At 46.3% G+C, this 17,467-nt stretch overlaps 2 protein-coding genes across 5 annotated transcripts in view; one reads left to right on the forward strand and one right to left on the reverse strand.

Annotated features, from left to right (window-relative positions):
- Positions 1-6,774, forward strand: part of pikfyve (phosphoinositide kinase, FYVE finger containing) — a 38,655-nt gene extending 31,881 nt beyond the window's left edge. For all 3 annotated transcript variants that reach the window (XM_056289567.1, XM_056289565.1, XM_056289568.1), the window contains 17 exons: positions 154-267; positions 556-664; positions 751-905; positions 1,145-1,241; positions 1,400-1,460; positions 1,566-1,694; positions 1,811-1,931; positions 3,006-3,101; positions 3,219-3,299; positions 3,466-3,560; positions 3,678-3,737; positions 3,952-4,128; positions 4,652-4,755; positions 4,872-5,000; positions 5,184-5,445; positions 5,628-5,702; positions 5,825-6,774. In XM_056289567.1, the coding sequence (XP_056145542.1) occupies positions 154-267; positions 556-664; positions 751-905; positions 1,145-1,241; positions 1,400-1,460; positions 1,566-1,694; positions 1,811-1,931; positions 3,006-3,101; positions 3,219-3,299; positions 3,466-3,560; positions 3,678-3,737; positions 3,952-4,128; positions 4,652-4,755; positions 4,872-5,000; positions 5,184-5,445; positions 5,628-5,702; positions 5,825-5,940 (1,981 nt within the window). In that variant the 3' untranslated portion in view covers positions 5,941-6,774. The remainder of the gene's footprint in view (positions 1-153; positions 268-555; positions 665-750; positions 906-1,144; positions 1,242-1,399; positions 1,461-1,565; positions 1,695-1,810; positions 1,932-3,005; positions 3,102-3,218; positions 3,300-3,465; positions 3,561-3,677; positions 3,738-3,951; positions 4,129-4,651; positions 4,756-4,871; positions 5,001-5,183; positions 5,446-5,627; positions 5,703-5,824) is intronic.
- A 2,275-nt stretch (positions 6,775-9,049) lies between these two features.
- Positions 9,050-17,467, reverse strand: part of ankrd44 (ankyrin repeat domain 44) — a 36,796-nt gene continuing 28,378 nt past the window's right edge. The window contains exons 19-28 of one of the 2 annotated variants that reach the window (XM_056289575.1): positions 17,103-17,190; positions 16,837-16,954; positions 16,288-16,510; positions 14,911-14,998; positions 14,414-14,497; positions 14,146-14,291; positions 13,852-13,934; positions 13,342-13,424; positions 12,319-12,410; positions 9,050-11,751 (exon numbers count right to left, since the gene is read on the reverse strand). In XM_056289575.1, the coding sequence (XP_056145550.1) occupies positions 11,492-11,751; positions 12,319-12,410; positions 13,342-13,424; positions 13,852-13,934; positions 14,146-14,291; positions 14,414-14,497; positions 14,911-14,998; positions 16,288-16,510; positions 16,837-16,954; positions 17,103-17,190 (1,265 nt within the window). In that variant the 3' untranslated portion in view covers positions 9,050-11,491. The remainder of the gene's footprint in view (positions 11,752-12,318; positions 12,411-13,341; positions 13,425-13,851; positions 13,935-14,145; positions 14,292-14,413; positions 14,498-14,910; positions 14,999-16,287; positions 16,511-16,836; positions 16,955-17,102; positions 17,191-17,467) is intronic. The other variant, XM_056289576.1, reaches the window with a different exon arrangement.

The raw sequence follows: 17,467 nt of genomic DNA on the forward strand, positions 1-17,467 counted from the left end.
AGGGGCAGTTTTCCTTTGATCCGCCAATCCAGCCAAAAAAACCAAGCTGTCTGTTCACATAGTAACTGAGTCATGAGTCCCACTTGTACTGTTTGGGTGTTAGTTGTGACGTGATGGAGTTTTCCTCCCTCCCTTGCGCTCTCTCTTCCTCAGCTACATCTCAGTGAGGCTGCTGGAGATCTGCCTTCCTCCTCCAAAGATCTTTATCAGGAACATGGGGCCTTCTAAAGCTAACATGCAGCAGGATCTCAAGGACTTCTCTCAGAAGTAACTGACCACTGGTTACTCAGATACACCTGCGCCTCGTGAACATGAAAAAAGACATTTAATAGAGATGTCTGACTAGTTGATGTTAGAATTATAATAATAATTAAATTGATAGGGATGATGATGATCATGATTATCATCTTCATAATAAAGCATTTTCCAAACAGGATAAAGACAAAGCCAAATATAAAACTATACAAAAGAGTAAGTCAAGTTACACTTTATTGAGAAAAGCAATTGGAAAAAGTAGCCAGGTGTAAACCCCGACCACTCCTTCACTCTCTCTAGAGTGTCACAGGTTTACCTGGCCATTGACGATCGCCTGACTTCCCTGAAGACAGACACCTTCAGCAAAACACGAGAGGAAAAGATGGAGGACCTCTTTGCTCAGAAAGATGTAGGTTCATTTTCTCTGTTCTCTCAGTGCGACTATCCTTGTGTGTACAGTTGTAGTATTAGAGTCATAACTCCGTCTTTGTGTAGATGGAGGAGGCAGAGCTGAGGGGCTGGATAGAGAAGCTTCAGGTGCGCCTGCAGGCCTGCGGTCTGGACTCCCCCCAGCTGCTCCAGGCTGTTCTTGAATCAGTTGTGATGAAGAAGCAGAGCCTTTGCGAAACCTTGCAGTCCTGGAATAGCAGGTAAGACTCACAGCTGTCCTTGTGTTTTGCATTAAAAGGCTGTAGCCTTGTAAGCTGTTGAAATGTTGAGCAGGAAAACATTTACCACAGCATAGCTATCGGTCATGTCTCTTGATGAACAGAGATTAACAGTATCTTGATGGTGGAAGGCTACAACAGATACCTGTTGAGATATGTCTCTAGAAATGATAACTGGCTCATCCATTTTATTTGATACTGCGATTCTGACTAACCCCCAGGCTGCAGGACCTTTTTCAGCAGGAGAAGGGTAGGAAGCGTCTATCGGTTCCTCCCAGCCCAGGCCGGCACAGACAGACTGCCGCTGATGACAGCAAGGTTTGTGCTGTTCATTTGTTTCTGCTCCTTGAACAATGTCTCAGTTAAGTTATCTATCTTTGTTTTACTGAAAAATACATTTTAATACAATTTTATGAAGTGCAAGTCTCCTGTTCATTGCAAAGAGATTATGTGAACATCTTTTTTATTATTGACAGACAAGTGCCCTTGAGTCCTCCCCTCGCAACCCTTCTCCTGTGGTGCTGAATGGTGAGAAAGGTGAGTCTGTTGGCTCAGGTGTAAATTATTTCTGGTCCATTGTCTGAATATGAGTGATCCTCATCTTCATTGTGATGAGTGTGTGTCCACATGTTGGGTTGACAGAGGACCGGCACCTCAGCACCCTCCTCACCAGCTCCTCTTCCATGCTGCCTTCACCAGGAGAATCAACCGCTGAGTCAGTCACTTCCGGCCCCTCCTTCCCTGACCAAGACTCTGTCAGCATCCCAGAAGGTATACACACACACACACACACACACACACACATACATACACACAGAGAATTGTGTTTGCAACTTGTAACTTTGAACTACCTCTGCTTTCTAACTACTGCATTCCTCTGCTGTCAGATGTATTTGACGGACACCTGCTGGGCTCAAATGATAGCCAGGTGAAGGAGAAATCCACAATGAAGGCCATCCTGGCCAACTTTCTTCCCGGCAACAGCTACAACCCAATCCCCTTCCCTTTGTAAGTGGGACTCATTCAGCCACATTTCCACCACTCCACACTTGATGTAGTTTCTCTTTCTTGGCTTTCAAAAACCAAAGACTTCAATGGTGCATTATGGGTACATTCAGATTGCAAGTCCAAGGGCTCAATTCAAATTTATTGCTCAGATCCGATTTTTTTGTTTGTTTGTTCAAATTATTTTTTAAATGGGACCAATACCAGATTCCAGTTTGAACTGGCCATGGTCCTGAACTGACCTGCATAATGCAAAAGAACAATAATGGGTCCCCCTGCTCCAGCGATGCCTCTAACGGTGTCTGTCATCATGTGCTCTGAGGGCAAATGGAGTGGCGTCAGGAGCCATTGGGGATGGTGGGTGCTTTCCAGGCTTGATTTCAAATAAAACTCTCGGAACCATAAACTTAAGTGCTTTGCGGGTTGCCTCGCCCTGACGTCCCTGCCGTGTGCCTCCGGGTACCTTACTCACCCCTCTCCTCTGGGGAGGCAGTGGGGGGTTTAATGCCTCCCTGTGCTGCGGCCCCGACCAGAGCATGGTGGAGTGCCCAGGGATTTTGTTTTACCCCCAAACTATTTCAAACCAGTGAAACCATGCTCAGATGAATACTGTCAAACCTCAAATCAAAGAAAGAGTGTAGTGTTTTGATCTAGAGTGATGTAAAAATTGCATGAATTCCATGACTGTTAAGACTGAGGTCGCACTGCAAAAAATCAGACCTGTATCGGATTTGGGACCACATAAGAAAGTGGCCCGAATCTGATTGGTATGTTCATACTGCTTAGAAAAAATCTGACCTGTGTCACATGTAGGCAAAAAAAATCAGATTTGGGACACTTTTGCCTGCAGTCTGAATGTAGCCTATGTGTTAGATAAGGTTCCAGCATGCTTCATGCTAATATTAATGCTGTTGGCCATAAAATGTTTATTTTTTTATGTTTTATTTTATGTTACATGAAAATATCAAAATGCTGTAAGGAAAAGCGCTGAGAAGAAGTCAGATGGGGTTAACTGCTTAGCATGTGTGTAAAACGCCATATTCAGCGTGGTGATGTTTGGGTGGTATGTGTTGCCAGTGACCCGGACAAGCACTATCTAATGTACGAGCATGAGCGGGTGCCCATCGCCGTGTGCGAGAAAGAGCCAAGCTCTATCATCGCATTTGCTCTCAGGTACCCTCTTCTTTGTCTCAAATCCACTCTCCTGCTTCTCTCAATGGAGTGAATTGGCCTTTCCAGTGGTCTAACCATAAAGCAAGGCATGATATCATCATATCTCTCCCACTTTAGCTGCAAAGAGTACAAGACAGCCCTGGAAGAACTGTCCAAGGCATCAAAGGCAGGAGGTGATGAGATGGCCCAGATCATCAGGTAAAGTACCTATTGTATGTCTTCTTGAGGAAGATAATAGTCACATTTTGTATTGAAAAGAGCCTTAACACTTAAGCTGTATTGTGTAATTGACACATAAATCCCATTGATGCTGATGTCACATTGGTTTCACTCAATCGGCTCCTTTTTCCCCTGTTCTCTGTAGCGCTGGAGAGAGTCGGGCTAAGAGCAGCCCTGCCAAGCCCAGTGAGTCGGCCTCGTCCCAGCTAGGTCGCAGCAACATGGAAGCTGAGCCAGTCAGTAGGTGTTCCCCTCTCTCTTTCTCTCTTGGTTGATGGTCACGTTAATATCTTACTCTTTTCATGCCTGAGGACATCGAAAGACTCTTTGTAATCTGAATGCTGCTTTCTTGTACAGAGGAATCTGAGTCTGTAGACAAACAGAAGAAACAGACTGGAAATCCACACATCGAGCTACGTGAGTGTTTCCCCAACACATGTAACCCATTGGCTCCTCCGAGGTCCCTCATCCTCTAACAAAACATTCTCCAAGTTGTCATATTGATAGAATGCAACTTGAACAATTTGTTAGTGCACTTTCTTTGCAGTGTGGTCAAGTATCAAAGCTTTGCCCACCCGCTAATCATCTGCTGTTAAGCTAACCTCTGTCTCATTTCTTCCCGGTTGTGCAGAATTCTCCGACGCCAATGCCAAGTTCTACTGCCGCATTTATTATGCCGAGGAGTTCCACAAGATGCGCGAGGAGATCATGGAAAGCACGGAGGATGACTTTGTCCGCTCGCTGTCCCATTGTGTCAACTGGCAGGCTCGCGGTGGCAAGTCAGGGGCGGTCTTCTATGCCACTGAAGGTATTGTCAGACAGATGAATGTCGGTGTTCGCAGCACAAATAATAGTAACAAATGCATTTCGAATAAGTTTTTGTTTGCTAATCATCTACTCATACTTAGTAAAGTCCTTTGAGTGGTCGGTAGACTAGAAAAGAGCTATATAAATGCAGTCCATTTACCATTTACTCTGCTGAGTTTCTACCAGCTCTGGTTACATTTTTGTTTTTAACCTGACTCAGATCTCCCTGTGGGGGAAGAGCATGTAAATAGCGAATTTTCCTTTGAGGAGAAATAATGAGTCATAATATAATAAGAATTATCATCTGGGAGATGATGACTGTTGACGCATCAAACGAGGTGCACAAATCCTCTTACAACAATTTCTGAACACGAAGATATGTGAAAACCTTTTCTTCTTTTTTTTCCACTTCAACCTAAGCATTTTAACTGTTGAAAATAACTGTGGCATAACAAAAAGCCCATGTGTAGTGGACTGATAGTCTTGATAATGGAGCACCTTGTTCTCTGCCTGTGTCCGCCTAGATGACCGCTTCATCCTGAAGCAGATGCCTAGACTGGAGGTCCAGTCCTTCCTGGATTTTGCTCCTCACTACTTCACCTACATCACTGGAGCAGTACAGCAGAAGGTACAGAAAATTAAGAATATTTTGTTGTTGTGTAACACTGAATTTTTTTTATATATATATCTTTTGCGTTTTCTTAATAAACTCAAGTAGAAATTGCCATATTTGCTGTCTCACAGCGACCAACTGCACTAGCTAAGATCCTGGGTGTTTATCGAATTGGCTACAAGAACTCCCAGAACAACACGGAGAAGAAACTGGACCTGCTTGTCATGGAGAACCTCTTTTATGGACGCAAGATGGCTCAGGTCAGACTGGACTAAAGTTTGGACATTAAGAAAGCTACATTATCAATACTTCTGTCTTAAAGGAAACCATTTTGCAGAAATTTTGCAAAATACTTTTTATGAGAGACAAAACACGGAAGGTGTTTTTCGTTTCTGTTATTTCAATATGCTTTACATCATAGTTTTACCTTCAACTTTTACCAGGTGTTTGACCTGAAAGGTTCCTTGAGGAACCGAAATGTGAAGACAGACTCGGGGAAGGAGAGCTGTGAGGTGGTCCTGCTGGATGAGAACCTCCTGAAGCTGGTTCATGACAATCCGCTGTACATCCGGGCCCACTGCAAGGCCATCCTCAGAGCTGCCATCCACAGTGACGCCTACTTCCTCTCCAGCCACCTCATCATCGACTACTCTCTGTTAGTGGGCCGGGATGATGCCACCGACCAACTAGTGGTGGGGATCATAGGTGAGAGGAGGATAGACGTAATACCTACTTTGCAGATGTGAAGATACTCTGCCAAGCATGCATAACCATTCAACACAGCTCTCTCTTTCACACTGTTTCGTCAAAATTTTACAAACCACCTTAATAATTCCCTAGTTACTGTTAAGGGTCTGTTAAGAGCCCTGTTCCCTATATTTTTTCAGATTATATCAGAACATTCACATGGGACAAGAAACTGGAGATGGTTGTCAAGTCCACTGGGATCCTAGGAGGACAAGGTAAGTGCAATCCAGCCACCTGACATAGTCTTCCACTTTTTTTCCCTCATGTATCTACATTGGAAAATATAATACGGCGTTTATTCATGGTACCAACTTTATGATAACTGTAAACCCCCCAGGGAAGATGCCCACGGTTGTTTCTCCTGAGCTGTACAGATCCCGCTTCTGCGAGGCCATGGACAAGTATTTCCTCATGGTGCCTGACCACTGGACTGGCCTGGGTGTCAACTGCTGAAAGCCTGGGAACTCCTGCAGCACATGCATGTCCAAATACAAAACACACGCACACACACAACCAGTTTTGAGAGCAGAAGCCTCAGTACTTGAGAATTATTTGACTCGGTCTGAAACCATAAGCACACTGGACTTTATAAATGTCTGAAAATCCCTGGCCAGTGTACTACTACTCGGTATCATTCCTTAGTAAAAGTGCCACTCTTCCATTTCAGGATAACTTAAGTATCAGTTTTTAACTCTGAGGACACTTTTTAGTATTATGAGAAACCATTTATCACCCTCTGAAAACGTGTTTACATAGAGGGTACTTGAGTTTATCTTTGCCATGGGTCCAAATGTTTCTATAGGACACATGGTGAGCTAGCACTGACAAAAGGCAAACAATCTTACTTTTAGTTCTAGTTTGAACAAAGTAATTCATGTAATTTAAAGTTTATAAATGTACAGAGATTATGTAAGTATTAAAAGATTATTAACACCATCATATTTTCAGTTGCCTTTTTTTCTCCATTAAAATGGGTAACTTATGGATTTAACTATTATGGATTTACTACCCTGCTGGCTGATAAAATGTGTTTATTCACATGCAAAACCAGTGGGAAATGTCAACACTGTACCAACCTGCTCCTATTTGGTACAGTATTTAGAATGTAGAAATTTGGCAAGGGCTAATAAAGCAAGGAAATAGCTATAAATAGAACTATAAATAAATAGATCTGCCAAATATTGTGAAGGGACTGTGTAGGATTGGTTGTCACATTAATTAGCTGACATTCACTTGTGTGTCAGCCAGGACACAGGATCTTCAGGTCACTGTACTTTATTATTTGAGGCACAATAGGCATGGGCTACAGAGATCACGGTTCGAATCCCCGTGTTGCCTCCGGCTTGGTTGGGTGTCCCTAAAGACAAAATTGGCTGTGTCTGGGTGGGAAGCCGGGTGTGGGTATGTGTCCTGGTCGCTGCACTAGTGCCTCCTCTGGTTGGTCAGGGCATCTGTTTGGGGGGGAGAGGGAACTGGGGGGGAATAGCGTGATCCTCCCACATGCTACATCCCCCTGGCGAAACTCCTCACTGTCAGGTGAAAAGAAGCAGCTGGCACTCCACATGTATCGGAGGAGGCATGTGGTAGTCTGCAGCCCTCCCCGGATTGGCAGAGGGGGTGGAGCAGAGACCGGGACGGCTCAGGAGAGTGGGGTAATTGGCCAGATACAATTCGGGAGAAAAAGATTTAAAAAAACAAAAGCAATAGGAATGGGCTACTGGGTTTGATGTAGGTGCGAGTGTGTGTGTGTGTGTGTTGGGGGGGGGGGGGGTCAGGCCATTCCTCTTCATCTTCACTGAGCTTTTCCTGGCATAGTGGAGGAAGAGAGTAGCCAGGTGAAGCGGGCTTTGGCCTTGGCGGAGGGGGGATGGTGATCTGGCTGTAGTCAATGAGAGGTGAGCTGGTAAACTGTTGCGGGACTGGCTTCAGGCTGCATGCAGTCTCCACAAGCTTCTAAATATCAGCTCTGACCTTCCGAAGCTCTGCTAGGTCAGCATGCTGGTTTGCTGTGACTGTTGTAGTCTCTCGTTCTCCCTTCTGATTTCTAGGCGCTCATCTTGGAATCTGGTGGTTCTCCTCTCTCCTGAACCCTATAGTGTGATGAGGGGGATTCTCTATTGGTTTCCTCGTGCGGTCTCTCTCTGTAAAGACCATGGGCTAGCTGGGGTTCAGGACCGTACCTTCTATAGCAGCTATGAGTTTCCTCATGGTATGGGTCCCACTCATGAAGAGCAGCCAGAAGCACATGGAGAGTTGGGGGGGTCGGGGTCATCTTAGCAGCTCCCGCCATCTGAGAATTCCATATCTCTTCTCACCCATGTCTATAGTGTGCAGTGCCTGGGTGTGATAAAGCACAGCGCCTCTGGCTGATTAAATCCATCTCATAGCTGTCAAAATGGCGTGGTGGGTGTGTCTTACGCCTCGGACGAGGTTCTTCTCTGTCATTCTCCATATCGGGGGGGGGGGGTAAGGGTAAGCGCTGCTATCCGGCTCAAATGACCAGATAATCTAATCCAGGACGTCGACAGCTGAGCTCCGGTGCACATTCTGGATTCTGCGTGGGCGTGAGGCTATCCGCCGCTACCAACAGACCTGTGCTGAATACCAGCGTTGGAAGGCCAGACCGGCAGTCCCCAAGATGGCTGACTTACCCCCTGCCCGCCTGTGCCTCTTTAAGCCTGTTTTCGACTCCACGGGAATGGACTGCTTTGGACCATTTCAAGTCAAGGTGGGACAACGCAACAAGAAGAGATGGGGGTAATCTTCAAGTGTCTCACCACCCGAGGGGCACACTTGGACCTCCTCACCAACATCGACGCCGACTCCTTCTTGATGGCCCTCCGCAGATTCATTGCTCGTCGAGGGACACCAGCAGAGCTGTTCTCCGATCAGGGAACAAATTTCCAGGGAGGAGAGAGGGAACTGCGTGAGTCATTTATAGAGTTGGCTCCAACAACAACAGCTCGCCAAGCAGAAGATCGCCTTCCACTTCAACCCCCTTGCTACACCCCACTTCAGAGGAGCCTGGGAGCAGGAATCCGCTCCATTGTACACAGTAGTGGATCTAGAGATTTTTTCCTGGGGTGGCAAAGGGGTGGCAAGACTGTGTCCCAGAGGTGGCAGCTGCCACCCCTTGCCACCCTGTAGATCCGTGCCTGTGAGGGGGAGGGAGATTCTAAATCGGCGACTTCTGTTTGAGATGAGTTTGGTGCGGGTCTCATTGACCTTCACCATGCGTGTACATAAAATATACTTTAAAAACATATTATCTGATTTATAAATGGGGTGGCAACAGGGGTGGCAAGACTGTGTCCCAGAGGTGGCAGCTGCCACCCCTTGCCACCCTGTAGATCCGCCCCTGATTGTACACCACAGTAGGAGCCCAACCTGTGACAGGGGAAGAACTTCGGACTGTGCTCCTTGAAGCGGAGGGGCTCCTCAACTCAACAGACAGGTCTTTATAGTGGTCAGGGTTTTTCATACAACACTGAATGACAGCAAGGAGAAAGAACAGTGCATATGCTGCATTTGTTCAGAAAAAAAACAAAAACAAACGTGAACAGCAGGATTTTATACCAGGTTTTTATAACTGAATGAGTCATATATAAAACAAAGGGTAGCTGGCAAACAGCCTCAGTGTTTCATACTGCATCAGGAACTGGTATAAAAATCATCAGACACACCAATAGAGATTGTCACGGCCGGTGAAGCTCGCTGTCTGGTAAATTAATACTGATAGATGCCCTTTCACTGAACAGACCTGTTGTAGAGACAGACTGACAACGTGTTTCTCAACAAACTGTCCATCAGGCATCGAGTTCATCTCCATTCCAATCCAGTTGAGGTTAATCAGGTTCGCAATGTCAAATATCACCGATAATATACAAAAAATGTTTTCCCCATCATTCTGAAGGATGTGGCTGAATTAATTTTAAAATACATGCTTCTCATAATCACCTTTTTAACATTTTGACCGGTTTAGAATGGAGGGGTCCTGTGTGACGCAGATGTGTACTGACAACACTGTGCTTTGTAACAACACTATATACAAATACAGTTCAAATTTTAATAATCTTTTAAGCTATGGTGCACACTCTCACACACATACACACACACATACACAAGCAAACTGCATTCAGAGCAATGGTGTGGTAAATTCTGTCTGCAGGATTATAGGTGCATTCATCTAACAGATCTGCAGAATGGTCCCTCATCTGACTCCTCACACACTTCCTCATTAAACGTCAACGCCAACCCTCACATTATAATCAACTTAAAACTTTGAAATTTAAAAGAATATCAGCATCCACTATCAAGAGGACACCATGTGAAAGAAATCTACAGATTAAAAGTGAATAAAAAGACATAACAAGGCACTGGACAAGTTTGAGACACTGGCACATAGATGATAGGTAGACAAACAGTCCTACACGGGAGATGGAGGGACGGAGGGAACAGGGAGCCAAAATAAAAGGAGAAAAGTGGTCAAGGCCCTTGTGTTACATGACATTTAAGTGCTGGCAGTATTTGTACCATTGTGTCATAGTTAATAAATACCAAGTGAAGTGGGGAGACACCGCCCCACCCCCACCCCCTCGCTCCACATACACACACCCTTTTCAACCAAGGAGCTTATCAGCGTTTCAATCTGGTAGCTTAGGAGACATTTTGTTGTTTTCTTCTTCTCTTTGTGTGGACAACTTGGTGATTCAAGGCTTTTGCCCAGGCAGCAGAGGCTGTCAATCTCAAAGTAATAACATGAGAAAAAAAAACAAAAAAACATCATCCTTAGGTACCCCCCCCCCCCCCCCAAGACTAAAACATGTGCCCCGATATACAGGACAGCAGGTGGAGAAGAGATAGGGTAAATACTGGCGTACCGGTGGCAAACCAGCAATGGAGGTATATATAACCCTAGTACGAATGAATCCAAGTTTAAAAGAAGAAGACAAAGGAATTACTGTTTGACAGCCTCCTGTAACGCTACATCTGAGAGCAAACCCTATGTTTATCAATGTGTCCTACCCTTTTTTCTAGCTAACCTTTCTGCTAACCAACTTCTCATGGTGACTGTGCACCTCACTGCAGAGCCAACGGTCAATAATTGTATTCTAAATTTGTGCTTCAGTTGGATTTTTTTCTCTTTGAGTTAACATCAGTGGGCAGTCATTGTAAGCTCCATGTACCGGTTTCATGTAAATATCCTCCCACAACAATGACTCACACTACTTAAGTAACCATGTGTGCAATTCAAATATTTGATGCATCAACTATCAATAAATCCTAAAAAAGCTTAAGATTACACCCAGATTTCTCAATGGTCCGCTTCATTTTTTTGTACAAGCATTAAAAAAAATGGCTTTTTAAGACAGACAAGTCTCTTCAGGCTAGTTCCCAAGCCAGAGGAGAAACAAGTACCGAGGTTGGTTTGGATTTAAGCACCCGTGAGCGGAGAGAACTGTGAGTTTCGGTTCAACACAAGCATGCAGACTCCGACCATAATCATTGTGCAGCCCTGGCCCAGATCAAACTCTTATATTTGCCAAACACGGTGGCTGAGTTGACCAGTCCAGGGCAACGGTTTGGGCCCAATGCTGAACTTTTGTGAACATGGGCACTGAAAGAGGTGGCACTAAGCTTCCCAGCCTGGCATTGAGGAAGGGTAAGATCTGTACATTTAGCAGTGATGAGGAAGACCCAGAGCAGGCACGGGGGCGGAGGAGATGCAGACACCGCCGACATCCGGGCTGTGTCCCGAGTGGTTCTCTACCTACCCTTCTCCCTGAAGTGTGCATGTGCATATGGGTTTTACGAGCGCTTTATGAGAAACTACAGCCTCTCCTGCGACAACTCAGCAGTTCATTTCAGCACTGCTCAGGCTTCATGGGGGAAAGTAAAGTCAATCAGTCAGGTGCACACTTTGAGGTAGAAGGGTGGAGAGTGTGGAACGGGGTGGAGGGTGGGTGGGGTTTTGGGGACGAGGCAGGTGGTCTCTCGGGAAGTGTCAGAATGTTTCTGAGTCTTCTGAGTCGTTCTCAGTGGTTCCCTCACTGGATGGTCCGGAGGGGTTCTTGGGGCTGCGTGGTCCCCGGGGGCCTGTGCCCGGGTCCTTGCCCCCGTGGTGGGGCAACTGCCTTAGGAGGGAGCCTGGGGAGGGAGCCCCGGAGCTGCAAGGGGAGCAGAAAGGCATCATGGTAGCCAGAATGAGAGCCAGACAGTCAGCCACCTCCCTGCTGGGAGCGCAAGCCAGAGCAGGAGTCAGACCTGAGGGAGAGACAGACAGACAGACAGACAGACAGAGACGGGAAAGGGGGAAGGCGGAGAAAGAAAAGGGAATAGAGGAGGTGTGTGTGGAGAGAAAGAAAAGGGGAAAGAGGATGTGGGAGGAGAAGACGGAAAGAAAAAGAGCGAGACGTGGACATGGAGGAAGCAGGGGAGGCGAAGCGGGAAACAGAGGGGAGACAGAGTTGGGAGGGAGCAGCATTCCATTAATCTTAAGCCAGCCAACATGATAGACTGAGACACAGGGGGATACTTAAGTGCACACAGGGACAACTTCAGTTGTTACACTATAAATCTATTGGGTACAAAACTAACATCTGTGATTACACAGCGGACAAAGCTTCCACAACGCAAAAACAAACAGCTTGCACATGTACAGTTTGCACATTCAGGCAGGAACAGCGCCCAACTGCAACAGCAAAAAAAAAAAACAGTCATGCTGGCTAACCTCTGGGGAAACATTGCTAAGCTTGCAGCATGCCATCAGCACCTAAAACGAATTGGTCACGCCCAGAAAGACTGGACCAAACCGGATTAAACCATACATACCATTCTCGTCCATTGTCTGAACACTGGCTCCTCGGGCCAACAACTCCTTGACTGCCTGCTTCAGGCCGCTACGGGCCGCCAGGTGGAGTGGACTAGCAGAGACCAAAATTGATCAGAAGGACGACATCAAAAACATGAAATGAAGACTTCTCTTCTCATTATATGCCCTCTACCTTCAAAAAAGTCTCTTTGACCTTCACCTTCTACCTCAGTACAGCGCCTGGTGTTATGGCAGCATATACCTTTAGCATGGCACTGATACCGCCAAAGGGGTTTGATTCCCACTGGGGCCACTCATACTGTTAATGTGATAAAGTCATTTCACGTAAAGCACTTTGTGTCCTCAGACTAGAAAAACACAATAGAAATAGAAATAACTTCAACTCCCCTCCTGATTCTGACCCCAATTCTTCCAAATCTCATTGAAAGGTCAGTTTATTTTGAATAAGCATTTTCTCTTGTCGTAAAGCTGTCCATCCACCCTCTGTTAGCTGGTGCATTTGTTTGTTTTGCAGAGAAGACAGAGAAATGTGGTGGGGTTTTGGAAGAAGAACAGCTGTTTGCAGGATATACATGAGGTAATGTATCTCTGTGGCTGTGTAGCCCGTCTGTGTGCCGTATATCATTCTGCTGGATTTTGCAGGGAATCTGACCCGGAGACAAGCATTTCAAATCATTACATAACAACATTTAATCTTCTCGTTGATGGAGACTATGATTATGTTGTTCACAGAGCGGCATCAAAGTCAAATTGAGTCTGGTAAATAATGAGTGATGAACTCCTTGTAGCAGTTTTGAAAAAAAAAATCATAAATAATCTCTGTAGGGACACAAAAGTATTTGTATACCTCTTTCATCTATTGTCTGAGAGCTGTGGCTTTTGTTTTTCTCTCCCTACACTTGACAGGCTGTAATGATGACAATCTAAAAATGTAACACTCGTTATCTTCGCTGGATAGGCATGTCCTCTGAATGCCAAGACTTTTATGTCTTAACAGCCAAGAGAAGTCTCTGAACACTCACGTTTGCAGTGCAGCATTTGTGGCATTTATAAGGGCAGGGTCAGACAGTTTCTCCAGGATCAGCAAGACACAGTCCTCCTTCCCCTGGAGGTGGAAGGATTTCAGGTTACACAGATCATGAGCTTGGAAAAGGCATGCAGCGGTACAATATATATATTTTTCTCCCCAATTGCACTTGGCCAATTACCCGACTCTGCGAGCCATCCCGGTCTCTGCGCCACCCCCTATACCGATCCGGGGAGGGCTGCAGACTACCACATGCCTCCTCCGATACATGTGGAGTGCCAGCTGCTTCTTTTCACCTGACAGTGAGGCGTTTCACCAGGGGGACATAGCGTGTGGGAGGATCACGCGATTCCCCCCAGTTCCCCCTCCCTCCCAAACAGGCGCCCCAACCGACCAGAGGAGGTGCTAGTGCAGCGACCAGAACACCAAGACTGCCATGCTACCCGGATGCCCCATGCAGCGATACAATTAAGAAAAAGCGAAACCTCCCCTTGTGGACACTTACATTACTGCAGGCTAGATGCAGGGCAGTGTTGCCGTCTTTGTCAGTCAGACTGGGGTTAGCATTTGCGCTTGTCAACAGCACCTCTGAAATGTAGAAAAGTGAGAGAGCCATGTCAGTTTGAAAGCAGGCACTCAAACACACACACACACACACACACACACACACACACACACACAAACAACTTTAAGTGGCACAGTAGGATAGCCATGTTATCAGTATTACAGGCACAAACAAATACAGAGAGATATATATAATTAAATAGCATCAGCCAAGTAAAGCTACGACACCACCCACCGAGCGCCCCAACTCCTCCTTTCTCTGCTGCCATCATCAGCCCTGTGCGACCAGACTGGTCCACGGCATCAACAGGTGCATCGTGGGAAAGGAGCAGCTGGATACAATCAACATGACCTGAGAAGGCCGCTGCATGGAGAGGAGTCCTTAAGAAGGGAGGGCAGACGGAGGGAGAGAGAGAGAGAAAGAGATGACCAGAATGAAAATATAAGGTACAGTGGTACAGAGGCAGGATAAACAGGTTGTCTATCCCGGTGTGCACACTTACCTGTCCTTGTTATCCTTACAGCTAGTGATGTCTGATCCCATGGCCTCCAACAGCAGACAGGCACAAGGCTCATGGTCATTCACCCTAAAAGAATTAACACAACAGAAAAATGGTGTTAAATCAGCCAGATTTAACACCAGAAAATGGCCACTAAATCTCTACCCGCTGCTTTGGCAAGGTAAGAATGCCCTGTTATTTTCTAAAAACAGCAGTGTTCAAATAATTCAAGTGTCTGGTGAATTTTGGGATTAAATTAAAACGTGGCCTCATGGCAAAAAAAAAAAAGTCAGTTTCCCCCGACTCATATTTCACTTTACTCCAAAGAGCTCCAAATTTGCTCCAAATGTGCTGCTGCTGCTTTGTATTATTGGATGATATGATTAAGAGTGATCATAGGAAGCCAGAGCAGCTCATATCAACATACTGCTTAAAGTTAATGAGGGCCTCAGGTTGCATCCTGGGTTTTCAGATAGTTATCTATGAGGGTTATGACTTACACAGCACAGTGCAGGGGAGTGAACGGATTCCCGTCAATACAGCGGCACCCCTTCTGCTCCAGCAGTACCTCCACACATCCCTCATGACCTGGTCAACAAAGACATGCATGTTAGGGTTAATACTCCTGTCTGTGCCCTTGACCGAGGTATGGCAAGACAAACTGGAGTTGGTCCCCAGGTGCTGCACGGCAGATGCCCACTGCTCCTAGCTACACAGCTAGGATGAGTTAAATGCAGAGTGTAATTTCCCTATGGGGATCAATAAGGTATCTCAAAATCAAAAATCAAACCCACAGATTTGTTTATATATCCTTGTTGGGACAATAATTTTCAAAATCCTACTTCACTAACCTCAAAACCTTAAAATTAACCCTAACCCTTTCCCTAACACTTCCCCATTACCCAAACCGTAACCCAAAAACATCACACATTTTAACATCACCTTAACCCTGAGCCTATTTCTAATAACTAACTTTAATATTGGAACAAAGCCTAACCATAAACCCATTTCTAACCCTAGCCCTCACGCCCAACCCCCTTTCCCTAGGGGTACCTAAAAAAGTCCCTCAAAAGGAAGGTGGTCGGGGCATCCGGGTAGCACAGCAGTCTATTCCGTTGCCTATCAACACGGGGATCGGCGGTTCAAGTCCCCGTGTTACCTCGGCTTAGTCAGGTGTCCCTACAGACACAGTTGGCCGTGTCTGCGGGTGGGAAGCCGGATGTGCATATGTGTCCTGGTCGCTGCACTAGCGCCTCCTCTGGTCAGTCAGGGTGCCTGTTCGGGGGGAGGGGGAACTGGGGGGACTAGCGTGATCCTCCCACACGTTACGTCCCCCTGGCGAAACTCCTCACTGTCAGGTGAAAAGAAATGGCTGGCGACTCCACATGTATCGGAGGAGGCATGTGGTAGTCTGCAGCCCTCCCCAGATCGGCAGAGGGAGTGGAGCAGCAACCGGGACAGCTCGGAAGAGCGGGGTAATTGGCCGGATACAATTGGGGAGAAAAAGGGGGAAAAATCCAAAAAATTATAAAATTAACCTTGTGTCCCTGACCTTCTCATCTTTGAGGTGTGCTCGGTCTGCAGCCCTCCCCGGATCAGCAGAGGGGGTGGAGCAGCGACTGGGACCGCTTGGAAAATAGGGTAATTGGCCAAGTACAATTGGGGAGAAAAAAGGGGGAAAATCCAAAAAAGAAGGTGGTCTGGATTTTTACTATCTTTATGAGGACATAAAGCGAGCGTAGATAAACAGAAACACAAACAAGTTGCATCACTGGACATTTTAAAGTAGGCGTACTGCACAGTCATTTGTTTACTTATTTTTTGCATCAGGTTTAAGACCAAAATAGGAACACATGCACACAGATGCGCCCACTCACCATAGTAGCAGGCCCAGTGTAGGGGTGTGTATCCGCAGTGGTCTCGTAGAGGGGGCAGCGAGGGCGGCTCGGAGCAGGCTATACTAAGCAGCTCGCTCAACCACGAGGCGTGGCCCCGTGCTGCCGCCAGGTGGATGGCTGTACGGCCCCGCGCATCGCCCAACAAAACCGAGGCCTCCTGCTCCAAAAGACACTGGACACACTCCTCCTGACCACACAACAACTGGCGGGGATGGACGGTACAGGCACAGTGGGGGTATGGAGAATGGAGAGAGGGGATGGAAATGAGGGTGGGGGGGTCGAAACAAAAGAGAAGTGGGGAGAGGCGAGGTGGCGGTGAGAGTTAGAGCGGAAGGGAAGGAGAGAGATAAGACAGGAAAGAGACAGGAGGGCAAAAAGAGTTATCAGCTTAAATTTGAATTTGACACGGATAGCTAGACATATCTCAGTTGCAAGCAGGCATTCTCTCTCTCTCACACACACACAGACACACAGACACAGACACACACACACACACACACACACACACACACAAATACAGAGGCTTACCCCAATGTGCAGTGCCGTGAGTCCGTTGCTATCAGCCATGTTGACATTAGCTTCTCTCTCCAGAAGCAGAGACACTGCATCCACGTGACCTCCTGCTACTGCCAACATCAGAGGAGTCCTGGAGAGGAGGATCAGAGGGGTGGAAAAAGTCACAAAAGGGCAGAGAAAGAAAGAGGACTTTGCTCACTCTAACTGATGAGTAAATGCCACATTTATAAAAGGGGACAAAACAGCAGCAAGAAGGGAGCACAGAGGAAGCCACTCACTGGCCCTGTGAGTCTGCAGCATCCACCAGCTCTGCACTGTCTGAGTCCTCCAACATGAGACGGACGCAGGTCGTATGACCGTTCATTACTGGGGAGACAGAGAAAGAGAGTTACAAGAGAGTACTTTGTAAGCCAAAAACATGACTTACCAGTTCAGGAAGACAGCAAGGGACAGTTTAGAGTTGCAAGTCATAACATTTTTCCATTAATAAACTGTTATTTTATCCATCTGGTTACATAATACCAATAAGCTGTTCTACTGTAATACTGATTGATTGTCCAACAAAATCGCCATGTTGGCATCACATCTCAAGTGTAGAAAAAAATGCAAAATCTTAGGGATTGTAGCTTTAACAGGCACACAA

The sequence above is a fragment of the Lampris incognitus genome, chromosome 11, assembly GCF_029633865.1.
Source record: "Lampris incognitus isolate fLamInc1 chromosome 11, fLamInc1.hap2, whole genome shotgun sequence".
Classification (NCBI taxonomy): domain Eukaryota; kingdom Metazoa; phylum Chordata; class Actinopteri; order Lampriformes; family Lampridae; genus Lampris; species Lampris incognitus.